We start from the raw sequence: 17,886 nt of genomic DNA on the forward strand, positions 1-17,886 counted from the left end.
GGGATACTGTGCATAGGGGGGTATTGTGGCCCGCGATATACGGTACTTACTTTTTAATAATTATAAATTATAGTGCTTGTAGCGATTAATATTACAATTATTAACCAATGCTAGCAGATGATTGGTAAGGATTTGGCCACGTAGTGGCCAAATCTGTCCAATCAGAATGCAGCATTGGTTAATAATTGTATATTTATCAACGCAAGCACAATAATGATATTATCGTGTGATATTATGATGTTTTATTTAAACTTTTATTAAACTCGAATTAAACTCATAAATTAAGCTTTTATCATTTTTTTCTTTATCCAATTTCATTTCTCTCCATTTCTGACTCTCTTTTTTACACAAAACCTTTCTATTAATATTTTAAAGATGCAAGATAACAAAGATAAATGACCTTGTAAGAAATTAAAGGTGAACTTTACTTATAAAAAGCCTACTGATGATGAGCTTCGCAATCTTATTGATAGTAGCCGATGTAAAAATACTGATTATTCAACTTCAAATTGGATACGAGCTTTGGAAAAATTTAGAACAGATGTTAATTATCAAGGATTGATTGAGGAAGTTGATACAAAAGAAGAATTAGAGGATCAGCTTTGTAGATTTGTTCATGCAATGAGAAAAAAAGATGGTTCTGAATATCATGTTTCTTCAGTTAATAGTTGCATGTTTGCAATAAATAGACATTTGAATAATAAGTCTGTCCTTTCAAAACCTATCAACATTATGGATAAAGATCAATATTACAAATTATGGCAGATTTTGAATGGTAAAGTTAAGAGTCTTGTGAGTCAAGGTCGTGGGGAGCGTAACGGTGCTGATGGATTTACTGAAGATGATCTTCTTCAGATTCTTGATCATCCAGCAATGTCTGGCAATGATCCTGCCAGTTTATTATATAGGATCTTTTTTTTTAATGCTATTTTTTTAGGGTTAAGGGGAGGAGAACATTTCAATTTGCAGCTTCAAAATTTTATACGAAGAAAAGACAAATATGGTGGATTTGATGTTATCATTTACAAATCAAAAACTAATCAACGCGGTGCCAATAATATTAAATCTCAAGGTGATAAGTTATACATTCCCGAAATACCTAGTATCATTGAAATGTATGAAAATTATTTTACCAAACGTCCAACCCAAGCTGATCCACATTTTTATTTAAAGCCATGCAATATTAGTGAAGGTAAATATTAAAATTTTTTTTTTTTTGACAAATCTAATGTCAAAATTTTTATTATTTTTTATTTCATATTATACAGTTGAATTTAATGGACAATGGTATCATAAGCAACATGTGTCTGAAAAAGAAATTAAATCCTTTATGAAAAAAATTGTTACCTTAACCGGAATTAACGTGGATGATCGCAAAATTAGTAACCATTCAGGTCAGAAAATGCTAGTACAAATATTAAAGCGACGAGGATTTTCAAATTCTGAATGTATGGCAAGTACACGACATAAGTCTGAGCAAGGGCTTGCTAGATATGAGCATCCAGAAACTGAAATTCAACGAAATAATGCTTTTAACCTTGTTGAAGCATTTGGTTTTAATAAAAATAATATTCAATCAGGTAAAAATTTGAAATTTTTAATCATTAATAAATGACCTGCATTCTAATTTTCTTCTATAGAAGAATCAATGGAACAATCAACTTTATCAACAGACAATTTCGTTGTTGCAAAATCATTGCTTAATGGTAATATTCTAAAATTTTATTCTATTTTTTGATAATCAATTTAACAAAATTGAACTTTTTCTAGATAATCGTGAAGTTATTAATTCGGCAAACAGTAATATTAAAGTTACAAGAAGGCCATTAAAAGATTTAAATGAAATTCAAGAAAATAAAAGTCAAAATTTGGAAGAATTAGTTTCGAAATTAACAGCTGATAAAGTTTTTATCAATTCTGTTATTATTTTCAATAATAATCCTAATAGCCATAATTAATAATTATAACACATGTATTGTTTATAGCTTAAATATAGTTTATTGTAATTATTAAACTTACGCATAAAAAATAATTAAATTACAAATCATCAACATCATACAGCGGAGCACGATAATATATGTTAAAAATTCCATATATATGAGAAATGGGTTTTTACAGTTCTTTTACATTTAATAATTTAAGTTTTGCAAATGTAAATGTTTGTTCAACTTATTATTTAGTCAAGTGATTATTAATCAGATGATTTTTTGGTATTACAAAATAATTTTGAGTAACAAAAATTGTGAAAATCAATTAATAACTCTTTTTAATGCAGAGTAAACAAATCAGCCCATATGCATCATATTTTAGGTAGATTTGTACCAGACTACCAGTAAGTTACAAAATCTCAAATCGGCAAAATGCAAGAGAGTATTTAACCATAAATCCAATTAGTAGAAAATACCAATTATAAACTTATAAGTTTTAGACATAAATTTATAATAAATTGAATAATTGACTATAAATTTGGTATTGATTTTTTCCGAATTTCTGAATTTTAATGACAAATCATATTTTTCAAAAGTTAATTTTGATGACTTTTTTGTATCAATCAGCCATCAATCAAATATAATAATTTTTTGCCAAATTTTTATTGAATTTTTATTGAATTGTCAATTTTACATAAATCTAAAGTATATACAGTCAACTCCCTCTATAGTCACTCCCGTTATAGTCACATTCTACTATATAGTCACACCAGTTGAATGTTCAAAACACTTTATTATTAAAATCTATCCTATATAGTCACAATCTATCTATAGTCACTATCACACCTATCCTCAAAAATCTTATATTAAAAAGAACCGTTTATAATCACAGTTATATAAAGAATATATTAAATAACTTGGCATCTAATAATCGTACAAAGATGTATCATAGCTTGTTAGAATCGTCTCACTGAGGCGAATCGAATGGTGGTAGTTTTATCCTTTTCCTTTGCAAGTGTTTACGGCCAGACCACCCATTGCCTCTTATGAGACTAATCTCGGGCTCGCGTCCTATCATCTTCAATGGGCAACCATTATACCGAGTACTTAATTCCTCAGGTAACAGCACCACTATAGAAGACATCCCCCATCGGGCCATTTTAGGCTGATCTGAAGCTAGGTACACGCCGCCTACTCATCCTATACCCATTGCATGATACCTGATACTCAATTTATTTAACGACCTTTAGAGAGCATCTACTTTCATGGAGGACTTTCGACAGGTAACATCAACCATCTAGTACCCTTCCATACCACCATTTTAGGTACTAAGTCTCACTCAAAGGCCACTACAGCCCGCGATTACCTAGTACCGATAGTACAGTTGTTTACCCCAAGTGGTAAGTTTTATCCTTTTCCTTTGCAAGTGTTTACGGCCAGACCACCCATTGCCTCTTATGAGACTAATCTCGGGTCTGTGTCCTATCATCTTCAATGGGCAACCATTATACCGAGTACTTAATTCCTCAGGTAACAGCACCACTATAGAAGACATCCCCCATCGGGCCATTTTAGGCTGATCTGAAGCTAGGTACACGCCGCCTACTCATCCTATACCCATTGCATGAGTTTTATCCTTTTCCTGTGCAAACAGTCTTGTGACTTTATCTTTTATTTATATTTTGAACTTCGAAAAATAATCGAACAATATTACAAAAATAAGAAAATAAACTAATAAAAAATAAAAAGAGTAGCTTCACGACTCATACAAGTAAAGAAATCTAAACTAAAATAAAATTAAAGCAAAGAAAAACTGAACTATTACAGAATCGCATACCCCAACTTTACCCGAAGGCCAGTGTGAGTCAACTATCCAACATCCAAAAATCCAGTCCGTTACCAGAAAGAGATCCTAAGAGGTTGAACTGTTAAGCGGCGCAGAAAATCCAAGTGCGAAATCCAAGATCCACCCCGAATTATAGAAGAGGATATCCAAGAAATCCAGGAATCCTGAGAAACTGACGCCAAAGAAAAGTTGTGTTGTTGTGGAGAAGTAATATTAGGAAAAGAATTTGTAGATGGGCCACGTAATTTAGAAGCAGCCGAGATACCCTGCGACTCCTCCCAAGCATGGAAAAGAACATCACTAGCAAGCTAGTCGAATTAATCTTTAACCGAAGTTTTATGTGTAAATTCTGGCTGACATAAAATGTTGTAAAAATTTGTAATTCAATAAAGTAAATTCATCAATCGCTAAAGCGCTGTATATAAATTTCCGATACAGAATGATAAAATTTGTATTCATAAAGAGAAGGGAAATAGGAAAACTTAAAATAAGCATAAAAGAAGTGAAAAAGGAAAGATGATTAAAAGAAAGTAAAAGAAAGTAATTAATTAAAAGGGAACTAGCGCAATTAGCGCATTAAGAAAGTAGGATGAACAAAATCAGCGGGTAAAACCCACTGTGATCGAAAATCAGAAGGAGCAGGGTAAGGATGTGAATCAAACCAAATTGCACAAACATCCAATAATGATAAGATATCACAAGGTTTAACACGATCTAGTTTGAAAGAAAACCGTGTATCACTGTTCCAAAATTGTGAAAATGTTGAAGAGGAGGCCGATTTGGTGATAACAGATTGGATGGCATCGCGAAGATACTTCTTTGATACCGAAGAAGTATTGTGCTTGGAAATTAATAACCAGAGGAAATTGTGAGAAGGTACATAAATGGAAGCACTATTCGAGAGTATCCTTCGGACCATATCAATAATGGAACGACTAAAGCCAAGAGTTTTGAAATCTTGATAATCAATAACAGGGCAGTTTGGACCAACAAAAGGACCAGAGGTGGGTTTGTTAGTAATAAAATGACTTGCAACTACAGAAGAGGGATTCAAAATCACTTTTTGGATAGAACCCGTAAACTTAGAAGAAACGAACGCAACTGAAGATTGATGTGAACGTTCTTTCAAACAGAAGGAAACATCAGGACGCGAGGATACAAGATTACGTATATTCTGAACAATTGAGTAATCAGTAGTAGACATAGTCAAATTATAGGAGGTAGGAGGAATGACTATAGCAGGATCCTTAGTAGCCATCCACATAGAAGAGTCAAGAAGATCGGGGTGAACAACATGTCGTGAAAATTTACTCCGGTCTGATAAAAGGTCTTTATGGCGTACTTGACGGGCAAGTTGTTTCTTCGTAGGGTGGGAGATGGATTGGTGAGCAGAATATGAGATAAGAGTTCGTGCAGAAAGTGAACCATTGTCGTCCTCAAGAACATGGTGAAAAGCATAAGATTTGCGGTAGGAAATTCCTAGGCGTCGGGAAGTTACGTCTTTATAAAAACCATCAGCATGTCTTTTAGACACACGGTTACAAGGTAAACTGAAAGGAGGGGAAGAAGGAGGGGGAGGAGTGTGAACAAGTTTTTTGTCATGAATATGACAAGCATGACGAAATTGAGACATAACATAGGCAGCAGGAGTCTTGCAAAACGGACAACCAAAATAAAGGCCAAGGTAAAAGCAAGATTGATGATATCGAAATTGAATAAAAGTACGAGTACGTCTATTATTACGATGAGAAGATGACCAACGAGCAAGAGAGGTAACACGTTGTGTTAATAAAAGCTGGCGTAATCTATTAAAATATTTACGTCGAGCATGAGAGGGAATACGGTTTTGTCGGTAAAAGAAAAAGGTTAAAAATTTTGATAAAATAAATTTTAAGTTAGGAGAAGGACGATCAGATGTAAATTGAAAGGGATCAGTAGTTGAAAGAAGAGGAGAATTGGTATGAATCGAATAACAATTATCCGAATCAGGAGTGGGGTCCAAAAGGAAGTAACAGTTGCCTCGTCGAATAGAATATAAACGGTTAGAGCCAACATTTCGAGCAGGACGTATCCGTCCATCCAGGATGGTACGTATTGTGAAAGTGTAAGATGAACACTATGTGTGATCATGAGGGAAGGCTGAAACAGAAGTCGCAGGAAAAATTTCCGCAGGAATACTATTTAAAGAAAGGACCGGAGAAGCTAGAGGAGGAACGATATTGTCATAATCAGCGGTATCTACTAAGGCTGAAATTTGGGGAGTAATAAGAGAGGAATCCAGAAAATTATTTTGAAAAGAATTCTTAGGCTCGGAAGGACGTGGTAAAGGTGGAACCAATAAACGTATTGTAGAAGGGGATAAAACCAAACGCGCAAAAGACAATTTAGTTTTAATTTTCTGTGCGCGCTTAAAGGATGCAGGGGAAATCATAGAGGATACGCGTTTACAAAGAAATTTAGGAGTATGCCGTGAAGGGCGTAAACGATTGGTGCATCGTGTAGAAGGGGTACATAAATCTAAGATGATATTAGGATCAGCCTCGTGTTTAGAAGCCCAAATAGCTAATGGAAGAGGAGGTAGATCATCATTCATTGGATCATCATGTGATGGATGATTGTCAACAGGGGGGATAGCGAAATCCTTTTTTGAATCCGCAGTAGACGAAAGAGAGTCCAAGCGCAAGTGTAAAAGGCGTTTTTGTTCAGAAAGAGAGTCGTCTAGTAGGCGGAGGGGGCCAAAAGCGAGGTAAGCACGTGACTTGGCGGAAGAGTTGTCAGGAAGAGAGTTGTAACGAGCAAAAAGAGTTTCTTGTTTAAGGGCGCACTTAGCGCAAAGGTCCTCAACTTCGCGAAGTTTAGAAAGAACTTCATCCCAACTCAAAGTTGAGAAGTCATGAGAAGAGGCCATAGGCCAGAGGAAGGATAAAAATAAAAGAAAATTTAATAAAAAACTTTGAAAAAAATTATTTTATTTTTATGTAAAAATTGTCGTGAGGGCAACGGGAAGTTTTATCCTTTTCCGATCACTGGCTGACGAGTTATTCAACAAAATGTTAAACATCGGCATTATAATATTTCTTGATTTACGTTTACTGCGCCATTTAACATTTTGCTAGATTTCTCGGTATCTAGTAATTGTAAAAAGACGATTTATAGCTCGTTGGAATCGCCTCATCGAGACGAATCGAATGGTGGTAAGCTCATCTCTCTGTGATCAATATTGACGGAGTTATTACTTAAAAACCATTTAATATTTTTTAATTTCGGAAATTGATCTAGTGATTGGATTTCGGTGTATCTTATACCATTAGATTCGTCTCATCAAGACGAATCGAATGGTAGTAAGATCGTCTTTCTAGGATCAATATTGGCAGAGTTATTACACAAAAACCATTAATATTTTTTTAATTTCGGAAATTAATCTAGTGATTGGATTTCGACGTATTTTATACCATTAGAACCGTCTCATCAAGACGAATCGAATGGCGGTAAGATCATCTCTCTACGATTAATATTGGCGAAGTTACGATACAATAAAGTTTTAAGTATAATTCTGGCTAAAATTATGTTAATTTTTGGCCGGAATTATGATATACAAATATAAGAAATTTTTTATATAGTCACATCTCTTTATAATCACCAAATATGGACTGTCCCAAATGTGTGACTATAAAGAGAGTTGACTGTATTTAAATATTGAATAAATTCAGTTTAGGTTGATTTGCAATTTTTTTTTTGATTTTAACCAGCATCAATCAGCCATCAATCAAATATGATAATTTTTTGCCAAATTTTTATTGAATTTTTATTGAATTGTCAATTTTCCATAAATCTGAAGTACCATATTTAAATATTAGGTAAATTTTAGGTTAATTTGCCATTTTGTCCAATTTTTTTTTGATTTCAACTAGCATCAATCAGCCGTTAATCAAATATGATGATTTTTTGCTGAATTTTTATCAAATTGTTTGATTGGCATCAATCAGATATGCCGATTTGTAATATTAGCCAATTTTGGTTTTATTTTTGGCCGATTTTCCATATGTCTAATTTTTTTAATTTTGACCAATACATCCACAGGTAGTAAACATAAGTGACAATGATTATAGTATGACAAAACTGCATCTATAATAAAATAATAATAATAATAATAATAATCCATTTTATTAAAGTAAATAAAAAAATTTTAACTTTTTAATCAGAATAGCTAAAGTAGTAAAATAAATGCCAAAAATTAATTTAACTTAAAATTAATTTATTTCAAAATATTAAAAAGATTCAACTAGTAATTGTTAAGAAATTTACTTTTTAAAATCATGAATTTTGGTAAAATTCTAGAAAATTCTTATAATTTTATATATAAAATTGTAAAATTATTTTAAATTTTTTTAGATTTTTCAGACTGAAATATTTTTGACTTTTAGGTTTTAATTTTAGTTTTATATGTATATTAGATTTCAATCAAAAAACTTTATAATAAATTATATTAAATATAAATATAAAGCAAAACATTAATAAATATTTTTTTCCTATTAGAAAAGTATAGCATAGTGTACTTATCATATTTGTTAATATTTTACTTTTCTGAAAACATGTAAATTATTAATTTTAAATTCATATTTAAATACTAAAGTTTTTTATTCTTAATTGATTTTTGATTATTAAAATTTAAAATTAAAATGATATGTAACTTTAATTTATAAGAATTTTCTTTAAAGAAAAATTTATATTCTTATATATCTACTGTATATGATCTCTTTTTTACAAAAACTGTTATAATTAAAATATCTTTTTGACAATATGAAAGTAGCATATAAAAAATAATAATAGACATAGGATTATTTAACAAGAATATAAATAATATAAATGCACTTTTATATCAAAATTCAATAAATAATATATAAAAAAATCGAAATTTATTATATTAATTTATCCAATGACACCAAGGACATTGTCTAAACGACAGTGTGACAAGTGTCATTAAAATAATTTATAGATATAACTTATCAACTTGGACAAATGAATATACTGTATATCCAGTTGGATATCCCAATTGGATATCCAAATGTCCAATCGAGCAACTTACACTGTTAATTCCAATTTTCTTTTGACAATGCATAAAATTTTTGTCATTTTTGTCGATGCATTTAGCGCGAATCTATTAATAAAATATGTAATATGTTATATCATAACTTTTATGATTTACTACATCTCGCATATATTATAACTATATTACTATATTTAGGAGATATTTAAATTTTAAATCTATAATATATTAATTTTATTAATTAAAGAAGTTTTCTAAAAATTCATTATTTTCATTATTTAACACGATGATTATATGCTACACAAAAACAAGTGATTTGTACAACCCAACATTATAATGCCAATATACAAATTGTGTTTGACTAAATATAGTCCCAACTTCCAAACTATTCTCCCTAAAAATTCTTAGTTCTGATTACCGTTTTAGCGTAATTAAACAGAAAAAAGCAAGTTGGCAAAAAAACAATGTGATTGATTTGTGAAACTGAAACTATGTTTAGCATCAAACTATAAATAACTATATTAATAATGATCTCATTGTATATAAATAAGTTGATAATCAGTCCCTTTACTCATTCTTAATTCAGAAACAAATATCTTTTTATGAAGTTTTCATTATTTTACAAAATTTATAAATTTGTTACGTAAAATGGAATTCGCATAATTTCTTTTTCATATGAAGAGGACGATTAAAAATTTTTTTAAAGTCAAAAAAAGAAAATTAATTCATTGGGGTTATGAAAATATTTTATAGAATGAAATTTGGGGATGTTAAAGGAATTTCGCGACCGTCAGTGTAACACTTCTCTTTTTTACTTTTGAAATTTTGATGATATTATCCAATAAAACTTCATTCATTAACCACAGATTAAGTTAAACGCAACAAAAATAATTATTAAATTACACAACAGGAGATAATTTTTTTTTTTTGGTAACGAAATCAATAATGAAGTCATGTTTAAACATATGAATCCCCAATATAGTAGAAAATAATAGGGGGGTAAAAGGGACTGTCAATCATCTATATATAAAAAGATATATTTCAATTCAATTCCTGCTTTTTTTTTTCAAGACCAACCTGCTCTTTATTTACGACTCCTTAGTTCAGTCAGGGAATATTTTGTTAATTTCTTTTTATTGAACGGTTTTATTTTACTTAAACACCAATATAGTAACTTGAACGACTTCTTTTAACGACAAACTTAACATTTGTTTAAAGTTATTTGACTGAACCTTTACGTCCCATACGTTTTTTCTATTACAAAATAATATAATATGTGGTGCGATAATTGTTGTTTATTATTTCCGTTACGAGCTGGAGCCATGGCTCTTGGTGTGATAATGGCGGTAAGATAACTTAAAAATTCAATTAATTATTATTATGCATTATGCATGTATGCTTAAACTAATCAATTGTTTCTGCGTGTTTTATGTATAATAGTTATATCAAATTGGAGCTGGAATATTTTTATTTCAATTAGGAGAATTTTTCTTTACGCTCTTTAAAGAAGCAGCAATCTATGGTGGATATGCAATGGGTCAAGGAGCGTTAGCATTACTGGCAGTTATAGCACTTTCATCAAGATCATATGTATTTAGCAGATTTATCTTTTTACTATATCCTGTAATAATAGTATTAGGAGCAGTTAGAGCAGGTGTAATGGTATGGTCATTAAATAAATATTCAGATAGGATTATATGGTCATGTAATAATGGAGGAGTTAGTTGGGTTCAAGCACATGAAGAATATAATGGTTTCAAACCTCCACCAGCATTATATGATAGTCCAAAATTACCAAATCAATTTTGTACAGCTGGAGTTAAACAAATATCTAATGTTTTTGCTCTCTTCCTTGTGGTTGATTTCGTATTAATGGTAAGTATTCATTCTTTTGAGAAAAATTTAAAATAACCAATATATAATATATATTTATATATATATTTTTTTTTTGTAGCTTTATTTTTACTTCCTAATATGGCGATTTAATGTTAGATTGCAACATTATCCAGTGCAAAAGAATGATCTCGTTTATCCTTAAGCTTTAATATCATTCATTGATCGTAATGAACTTGAAACAACTTACCTTCCTTTTCTCTCATTTTTTTTTCTTATTTATCGTTATGAACAATTTACCCTTTTTCCTAAAGTATTCCCTCACGTTAAATAATAATTAAATTAACGGAGAAATTATATTATTGTATTTTATATATGTATTTTTTTTTAATAATTTCTTTTGTATAGTATAAATACTTTTTTTTTAGTTAAATTTGTAAATTAATTAATTAATTAATAAAGGGAGGGATTAATTTTTCTTTATATAATGATAAAAAAACATTTATTATTATATAAAGGAAGATTATTATTTATTTATAAAGGAAAATGATTAATACAAAGGAAAATGATTAATACATAAAGGAAAATGATTATAAAGGAAAAAAAAGAATTAATTTTGATTCCAAACACAATCATCATCATCAGGATGAACATAAATTAATTCAAAATCAACCAAAGCATTTAATACAGCTTTACCAGCAACTTTTTGTATATCATGAACTTTAACAGGACTAATAAAATCATTTGTAACCCTATCAGCAACTACCATAGCAGCAGAAGCAGCTTTAATACTATTTTTTAATATAGTATTATTAGAATCTTTTAATGGTAAAGAAGTACTTGATTTTGCTAGATGAAATAACATAAAAGCTTCCATCTCTAAAGAAATAGCTTCGGGATAAACATCAGAAATAGTTGAAATTAAATTTGAATTATAATCACGAAAATTTCCATCTTTACGACCTTGAGATGAATAAAATGAATCACAAGTAGCATTTAAACCAGTAAATACATTATCTTCACCAAAAGAGTTTATTAATTCCAATTCAATTTTTTTATATAATTGAGGATCAGCATGAAAAATTTTTGTAAAATTATAAGGTTTTTCATCAGTTAATTCAGATTCAATTTCTTCAGTATCAGAGAAATAATTATAATTTCTAGTAATGGCAAAAGCAGCATTTTGTACAATTATAGAACCAGTTCTAGCAGCACCTATAGAACCACAAGTACCAAATCTTATAATAGCCAATTGACCATCAACAACAGATCTAACTTCTCTAACAAAGAAATCCATCATAGGAAGTCCCTGGGTGAAGGAGAGATGATGCGGTGAGATGATGCGGTGAGACAATGTGATATTGTGAGACGATGTGGTGAGACGATGAGAGATGTAAGATGATGATGTGAGGAGATGGATTAAAGATCATGTGATTTTATAATTTTTAATTTTTCTGGAAAGTAATAAAACTTACCATTCCGATTGCTATTATTGAGATAGGAACACCTTTATATTTACCGGTTATAGTTAAGAAACCCCTAGCAGAACTCAAACGAAATAAAGGAGAATCTTTATCAAGATATTGAGCAAACTCTTCTGCTCTAGTATGATCACCAACGGTTATGATCCTATTCGCGACTAAAAATATGATAAAGTTTAAAATAAAAACATTATTTTTTTTTTTAGAAAAAAACAATAACTATTTTGATGCATACCTTCACCTCTTTTTACCTCTACATGATAAACACGACCTTTGTCAGACATTGGAAAATTCGCATTTTCCATCTTTTCTTCAAAGGTTGATGTTTTCATCTCACCATTGCTATAATTAATTAAGTTTGACATTATTAAAATTTTAATTTTTTTTTTTCTAAGAAGAGAGAGAGATTATGATTTAAACTAATGATGACTCTACATAGATGGAACCTTTTTATATTGTTCCGCGTAACAATATTAAAAAATGGTGATGATGTATCATGTGTGTATAAATATGCGTAGATCGGTTAAAATGTAACATCGGTAAAATTTTTTTACGAAAATACTGCGATTACTGCGGTAAACACTTGTTTTGTCAATTTAGACATTGACTCGTGACCAATCGAAAGAAAACAATTATAACCCTTACAGAAATCATTGCATTATGATTAACGTTTGAGAGATTTTTTCTAAAATAAGTAAAGAAAATTACAGGAGGGAAAATTTTAAGTATTAATATTATATTATATCATATGTTAAAAATAATTATTTTCTTTTTAATAAAAAATCTATTTACCGAAGTTCCCATGTATTTTTTATAAAATAAGGTTTTTTTGATTATATATTTCAAAAGGAAATAAAAAAAAGAAAAGCCACAAATTTAAAACGCCATAATTTTTTTCCCTGGTACACTGAACCTTAATTAGGGACTATGATGTTAAACCTGAAAAAAATCTGGGATATTCATCAATAAATCCTTTTATACCAATTTTATCATTTTTAATTATTATTATTATTAAAAACATGTGAATTGTGGAATTGTGAATTGTGAATTTAATTTTAATAATTACATTTTTATTTCTTTTCGGATGAACAATGATTAAAATAAATTTTTATTTTTTTTTATTTTTTTATTTTTATTTTTTTTTAAAACATTTTTGAAAAATAAAATAAAAAAAAATATTAAAAAATTTCATACTGTTATACTATATTAGAATATATTTTTTTTTGGCTAAATCTAGCATACTTCTTTCGAATCTTCAATTGCATAAATAACTAACTCAAAAAAAGTATGTCATTGAATAATAATAAAAAAAATCTTTGTTAATATGCAAATAATTCAAATTTAGTGTGACTTTTTTTAAAAAAATTTACTTTTTATAAAGTAAATTTCCCAAAAATGGTTAAAAAATTTATTTTTAAATTAAAAAAAAATTTATTTTTTTCGCTTTTTTCCGAAAAAAAAAAATTTAAAAAAATTTTTAAAAATAAAAAAAAAATAATCAAAAAAATCATCAAATATTTGGATTGGATCAATTATTTGTTTGACGAAATATACGAAAATATACGAAATATAAATGTGAAACATTAAAATTAAATAAAAATAATGTAAGCATGATTAAATACGACATATTTTTTTTTAATCTTTGGATATTTTAAATAATAATATACTTTGGGTAGTTATCGTTATCTAAAGTATATTATAAATTCAAAAAGTATATTATAGTTTCGGAGATTATAACCCAATTTTTTTTTTATAAAAATGAAATTTGTAAAACATTATATTTTTATGACCGTATTTCCATATTTGTTAATTTGATTTGTTCATGTTGAATATCATGTATGGATTATCTAATTTACCAATTACATTAGTATGAAAATAGAGAGATCATAATCGAACTTTCCGCGTAAAGTAAAATTATTCTGCTGTATAAAAAAAGGGTCCTCAATGATCTACTGTAATTATCACTGGACGGTTAATATAAAGTTTGGTTGTAAAAATTATATTTAGCATATATATTTTACATTTTCGTACATTTTAGTAAATTATTTACATATTTAATTTTATCCATAGTTACTCATTCTCATATAACAACATAATCCCGTTATTCCCGTATTACAGTATGAATTACTTGCTGATTGAATGATATAATATCCTTTTTTTTTTCATTGTATTAATTAAAGGCTTTCCTTTTTTACCGATTTCCTATTATGAATATTAGGGAGTTTTCCGAGCAAAAAATTAAAATAATAAAAAAAATTATTTTTTTTCTTGACCTGTATTAGAAATATTATAATGTCATTTAAACATGTGGTACATATTTCCGGTCGGTTTTTATTTACTGGGTCTCTTTTTAAAAATTGAGATATTTATGCAAAACAGTTCCACTCATGCTTATTTATTTTGATGTACATTTAAATTCTTACTAACTTTATTTGGTTAAGAATCAATTGAATAGAATATTCCTTTGTTTAACACGGGTGAACTGTTTCTAAACTAAAAAGTAAAATCTAAACAATCTTACTAAATGGTTTTTTTTATTTCGTTTTTTAAAAAAAAATATAATATAAACAATCCGAGTCAAATCTGTAACAATTAAGTCATTTGTCTCTAAATTTATCCATTTCTTTTCTCCTTTTCTTCCCTTTTGAAACGCTGTCACTGCAATTGTTACGCGCAGTATTTTTACTATATTTCCATATTTACTATATTTATTTGCCACTTTCAAATAATATCTTATTTTTATTAAGAAAAAATCACGTCTTTTACAAAGCCATCTTTTTTTTGTTCCTTTTCATGATTTCATGATTCAGGTTTGAAAAATAAGTTTCATTTAAATTTTTTATTTCTATTTTTATTCTTTTTTTTCTACCCCTGCGAACGATATTCGGTTATATTTAGATTTGTTTCTTTTTTTTTTATTATATTTTTTTTTAAGCCACATCATATTATCATCTTCATAATCTACTTGCATATTTTTAATTTAAGCTGATACTTTATTTGGAAATCGCATTTTTTATTTACTAATGAAGAGATATATATTTATATTAAATTATAGTCGAACAAAAAAAAAAATTCAAAACTTATTTAAACCCTTCTTTAATCCCGCTTTTCCCTTTATCATTTCAATTTGTTCAAAAAAAAAAAAAAAGATTTTTTTTTAATTCCTCTCATTTTTTTTTTCGACTTTTGATATATACCACTTAATAAATTAAACTATTTCATTGCAAAAATGCATTTGTCATTTACTTTCTTTAATTTAATCTCAGTAGCTACTTTAGCTGTGTTAGGAGGTGTATCAGCACAAGATGAAGGTCCTAATTACGTTTTCAAGTGTAAAACACCAGGAGAAGTTGCTTTAACTTTTGATGATGGTCCTTCTCCATTCACTCCTAAATTATTAGAACATTTAGCTGCTGCAAAAATTCCTGCTACATTTTTTGTTTTAGGCACAGCCGTAAAGGAATTTCCAGATGCTCTTAAAGCTGCTTACAATGCAGGTCATCAAATTGCTCTCCATTCAAATACGCATGCTGATATGAATACGTTAGCACCTGCAAAAATTTTAGATGAATATACAATAAATCTTAATGCTGTTAAAACTACTATTGGTATAACTCCAAAAATGGCCAGGTATGAATTATCTAATTATTTTTTTTTTTTTATTTTATATTTCTTTTTTTTTTTTTATTATTATTATCTAACTTTTTGAATTTTTTTTTATAATTTAAGACCTCCTTTCGGTAATTGTAACGCTGCTTGTGCTAAAGTCCTAGAAGGACAAATGGGCTTAAACGTAATACAATGGAATTGTGACTCTAATGATTGGCAATATGAAGGAAAAGTTGCTGACCAACCAAAACTTTTCACCAATATGCAAACAATTATTAATCCTTCCAATCCAAAGGTTGATTCCTTTATTACATTACAACATGATATTAAGGACTATAGCGTCGCTTATGTCCCCAAAATCATTGATATGATTAAAGCCAAAGGTTACACATTTGTTACAGTAGAACAATGTACTGGTTTACAAGCCTACGTAGAAGGAAAAGCTGGCGCTGCTCCTGCTGCTGCTGCTCCTGCTGCTGCTCCTGCTGCAGGTAAAAAAGCTCCTCCCGCTCCAGCTCCAGCTCCAGCTCCAGCTCCTGCTGCTGCTGCTTATCCCTCTTCTTCACCTGCACCTACAGCTGCTTTTGCTGAATCACCAACTCCATCATCTACCAGTTCAGCTGATAAAATTACTTCTGCATTTGGTTTGAATTTGGTTGGTTTAATATTTGGTCTCTTGATGTATTAAAAAAATTAAACCAATATAATATATATATATATATAAATCAAAATAGAAAAAAAAAATACGCATTACGTGTCATTTAGCATTTTCATTTTATTAAAATTTAATTTTTATATATACATAGAAATCTAGAAATACTGTAGTTGTTTGTGGTTCTTTTTTTTTTTATAATATGGGGTTTTCGTGTTGGGTTTTTTTTTGGGGTTTTTTTTTCTTAATATTATTCCTTTCTTGTACTTAATATATTATTCTATTTTTCCAAATTTTATTATAAATAATTTATTTTGATAATAAATTTCTAGTTCCTTTAATTTCGCGTGTGCATATTTTTAAACCTATTTTGAAAATAATTTTAAATGATAATTTTTTTTATTTTTATTTTTTGATATTTACAATTTAACAAACATTTAGTTTTTTTTAGTTATGATAATTTTTTATTTATTGAAAAATCTCTAAAAAAAAAAAAAATTAAAAAAATTAATAAATAAATAAATAAAATAAAGCAATATAATGTGTTGTATATCGATCGAAAAAAAATATATCGAAAAAATATTTTTCGGACTTCTCAATAAGATCCTCCCGATTATGTAGAAAAAGCCGCGTGGCTTCCAGTCATACCACAGTTTCCCAGTCGAACCGTTTTTTATATTCCATCTTTTTTTCGTAAAAGGAAACCATATTTCCGGAATTAATAATCTTATACGAAATTTATCGAATTATTTACATTTTTCTTGAATAGATCCGTGAAAGGCTCATTTTTACGGAGTTTTTACAGAAATAACGGATAAAATTTTTTATAGGGTAATACGTAATAGAATTATATGCTGCTTAATTGAATACACGTCGTGACCAATAAGATAAGATTGTGATTGACTTTTGTTTATAAACAATTATTGCGAAATGGAATAACGTCACATTATTATTGGTGTAATTCATGTAATGCTAAAATTGGACTAGTGGAAATAATGTTTTAGATTTGTGAAATTTGAAGAAACCATTTATAAAGTATTTTGGAAAAGAGAATTAATTATATTTAACTGGAGGAGAAATTAACAAGTAGGTAGAATTACATAATCCCTAGTCAATTTTCAAAACTGGATTGTATTAGAATTAATGTAATTTCTTACATAATTAATTTTCTCTCCTATTAAAATTAACAACACTTTTTGGAAAAATGAATATATAAAAAAAATTGGATGAAATAATCAATGGAAAAGAAGTAAATATTGGAGTAAAAAGCATAAAAAATTTTACATAATTTTTGATATTTCTATGCTGAATTTTCTGAGTCTGCTAACTTTACTGAGTCTATTAACTTCCTTTTTTGCGTCATCTTGAATAAGAAAGAAAAAAAAAAGAAAGAGAAAGGTTATACCGTTGTTAAGAAAGAAAGAGAGGTAAGCTAATTTTTTAAAAAAATTAAGTCACTTATTTGTATTCTTTTTGTCCTCTTTATTTCC

At 28.7% G+C, this 17,886-nt stretch overlaps 4 protein-coding genes across 4 annotated transcripts; 2 read left to right on the forward strand and 2 right to left on the reverse strand.

Moving 5' to 3' along the window:
- Positions 1–5,890: 5,890 nt before the first annotated feature.
- Positions 5,891–6,682, reverse strand: OCT59_007780 (uncharacterized protein; the record flags this gene model as incomplete). Its single annotated transcript, XM_066132302.1, has 1 exon — positions 5,891–6,682. One exon carries the CDS (start codon positions 6,680–6,682, stop codon positions 5,891–5,893), a length of 792 nt encoding a protein of 263 aa, XP_065998922.1.
- Positions 6,683–10,095: 3,413 nt separating this feature from the next.
- On the forward strand, positions 10,096–11,198 carry OCT59_007781 (uncharacterized protein; the record flags this gene model as incomplete). Its single annotated transcript, XM_025322666.2, has 3 exons — positions 10,096–10,167; positions 10,262–10,696; positions 10,776–11,198. The coding sequence occupies 3 exons, from the start codon at positions 10,096–10,098 to the stop codon at positions 10,857–10,859; spliced, it is 591 nt and encodes a 196-aa protein (XP_025165747.1). The 3' UTR covers positions 10,860–11,198.
- OCT59_007782 (uncharacterized protein) lies at positions 11,137–12,555 on the reverse strand. The gene is made up of 3 exons (XM_025322667.2): positions 12,371–12,555; positions 12,130–12,293; positions 11,137–11,963 (listed from the first exon to the last, which is right to left on the reverse strand). Exons 1-3 carry the CDS (start codon positions 12,498–12,500, stop codon positions 11,265–11,267), a joined length of 993 nt encoding a protein of 330 aa, XP_025165748.1. The 5' UTR covers positions 12,501–12,555; the 3' UTR covers positions 11,137–11,264.
- A 2,129-nt stretch (positions 12,556–14,684) lies between these two features.
- On the forward strand, positions 14,685–17,139 carry OCT59_007783 (uncharacterized protein). Its single transcript, XM_066132318.1, has 2 exons — positions 14,685–15,765; positions 15,865–17,139. Exons 1-2 carry the CDS (start codon positions 15,365–15,367, stop codon positions 16,430–16,432), a joined length of 969 nt encoding a protein of 322 aa, XP_065998923.1. The 5' UTR covers positions 14,685–15,364; the 3' UTR covers positions 16,433–17,139.
- Positions 17,140–17,886: the final 747 nt, after the last annotated feature.

This window comes from Rhizophagus irregularis, chromosome 15, assembly GCF_026210795.1.
Source record: "Rhizophagus irregularis chromosome 15, complete sequence".
Lineage (NCBI taxonomy): Eukaryota > Fungi > Glomeromycota > Glomeromycetes > Glomerales > Glomeraceae > Rhizophagus > Rhizophagus irregularis.

Coding starts and splice junctions, on each gene's coding strand:
- OCT59_007782 (XM_025322667.2), bottom strand. CDS start 12,500: ATGTCAAACTTAATTAATTATAGCAATGGTGAGATGAAAACATCAACC. Junction 12,294..12,370: donor AGAGGTAAAAAGAGGTGAAG/GTATGCATCAAA, acceptor TCATATTTTTAG/TCGCGAATAGGATCATAACC. Junction 11,964..12,129: donor CAATAATAGCAATCGGAATG/GTAAGTTTTATT, acceptor TCCTTCACCCAG/GGACTTCCTATGATGGATTT.
- OCT59_007783 (XM_066132318.1), top strand. CDS start 15,365: ATGCATTTGTCATTTACTTTCTTTAATTTAATCTCAGTAGCTACTTTA. Junction 15,766..15,864: donor ATAACTCCAAAAATGGCCAG/GTATGAATTATC, acceptor TTATAATTTAAG/ACCTCCTTTCGGTAATTGTA.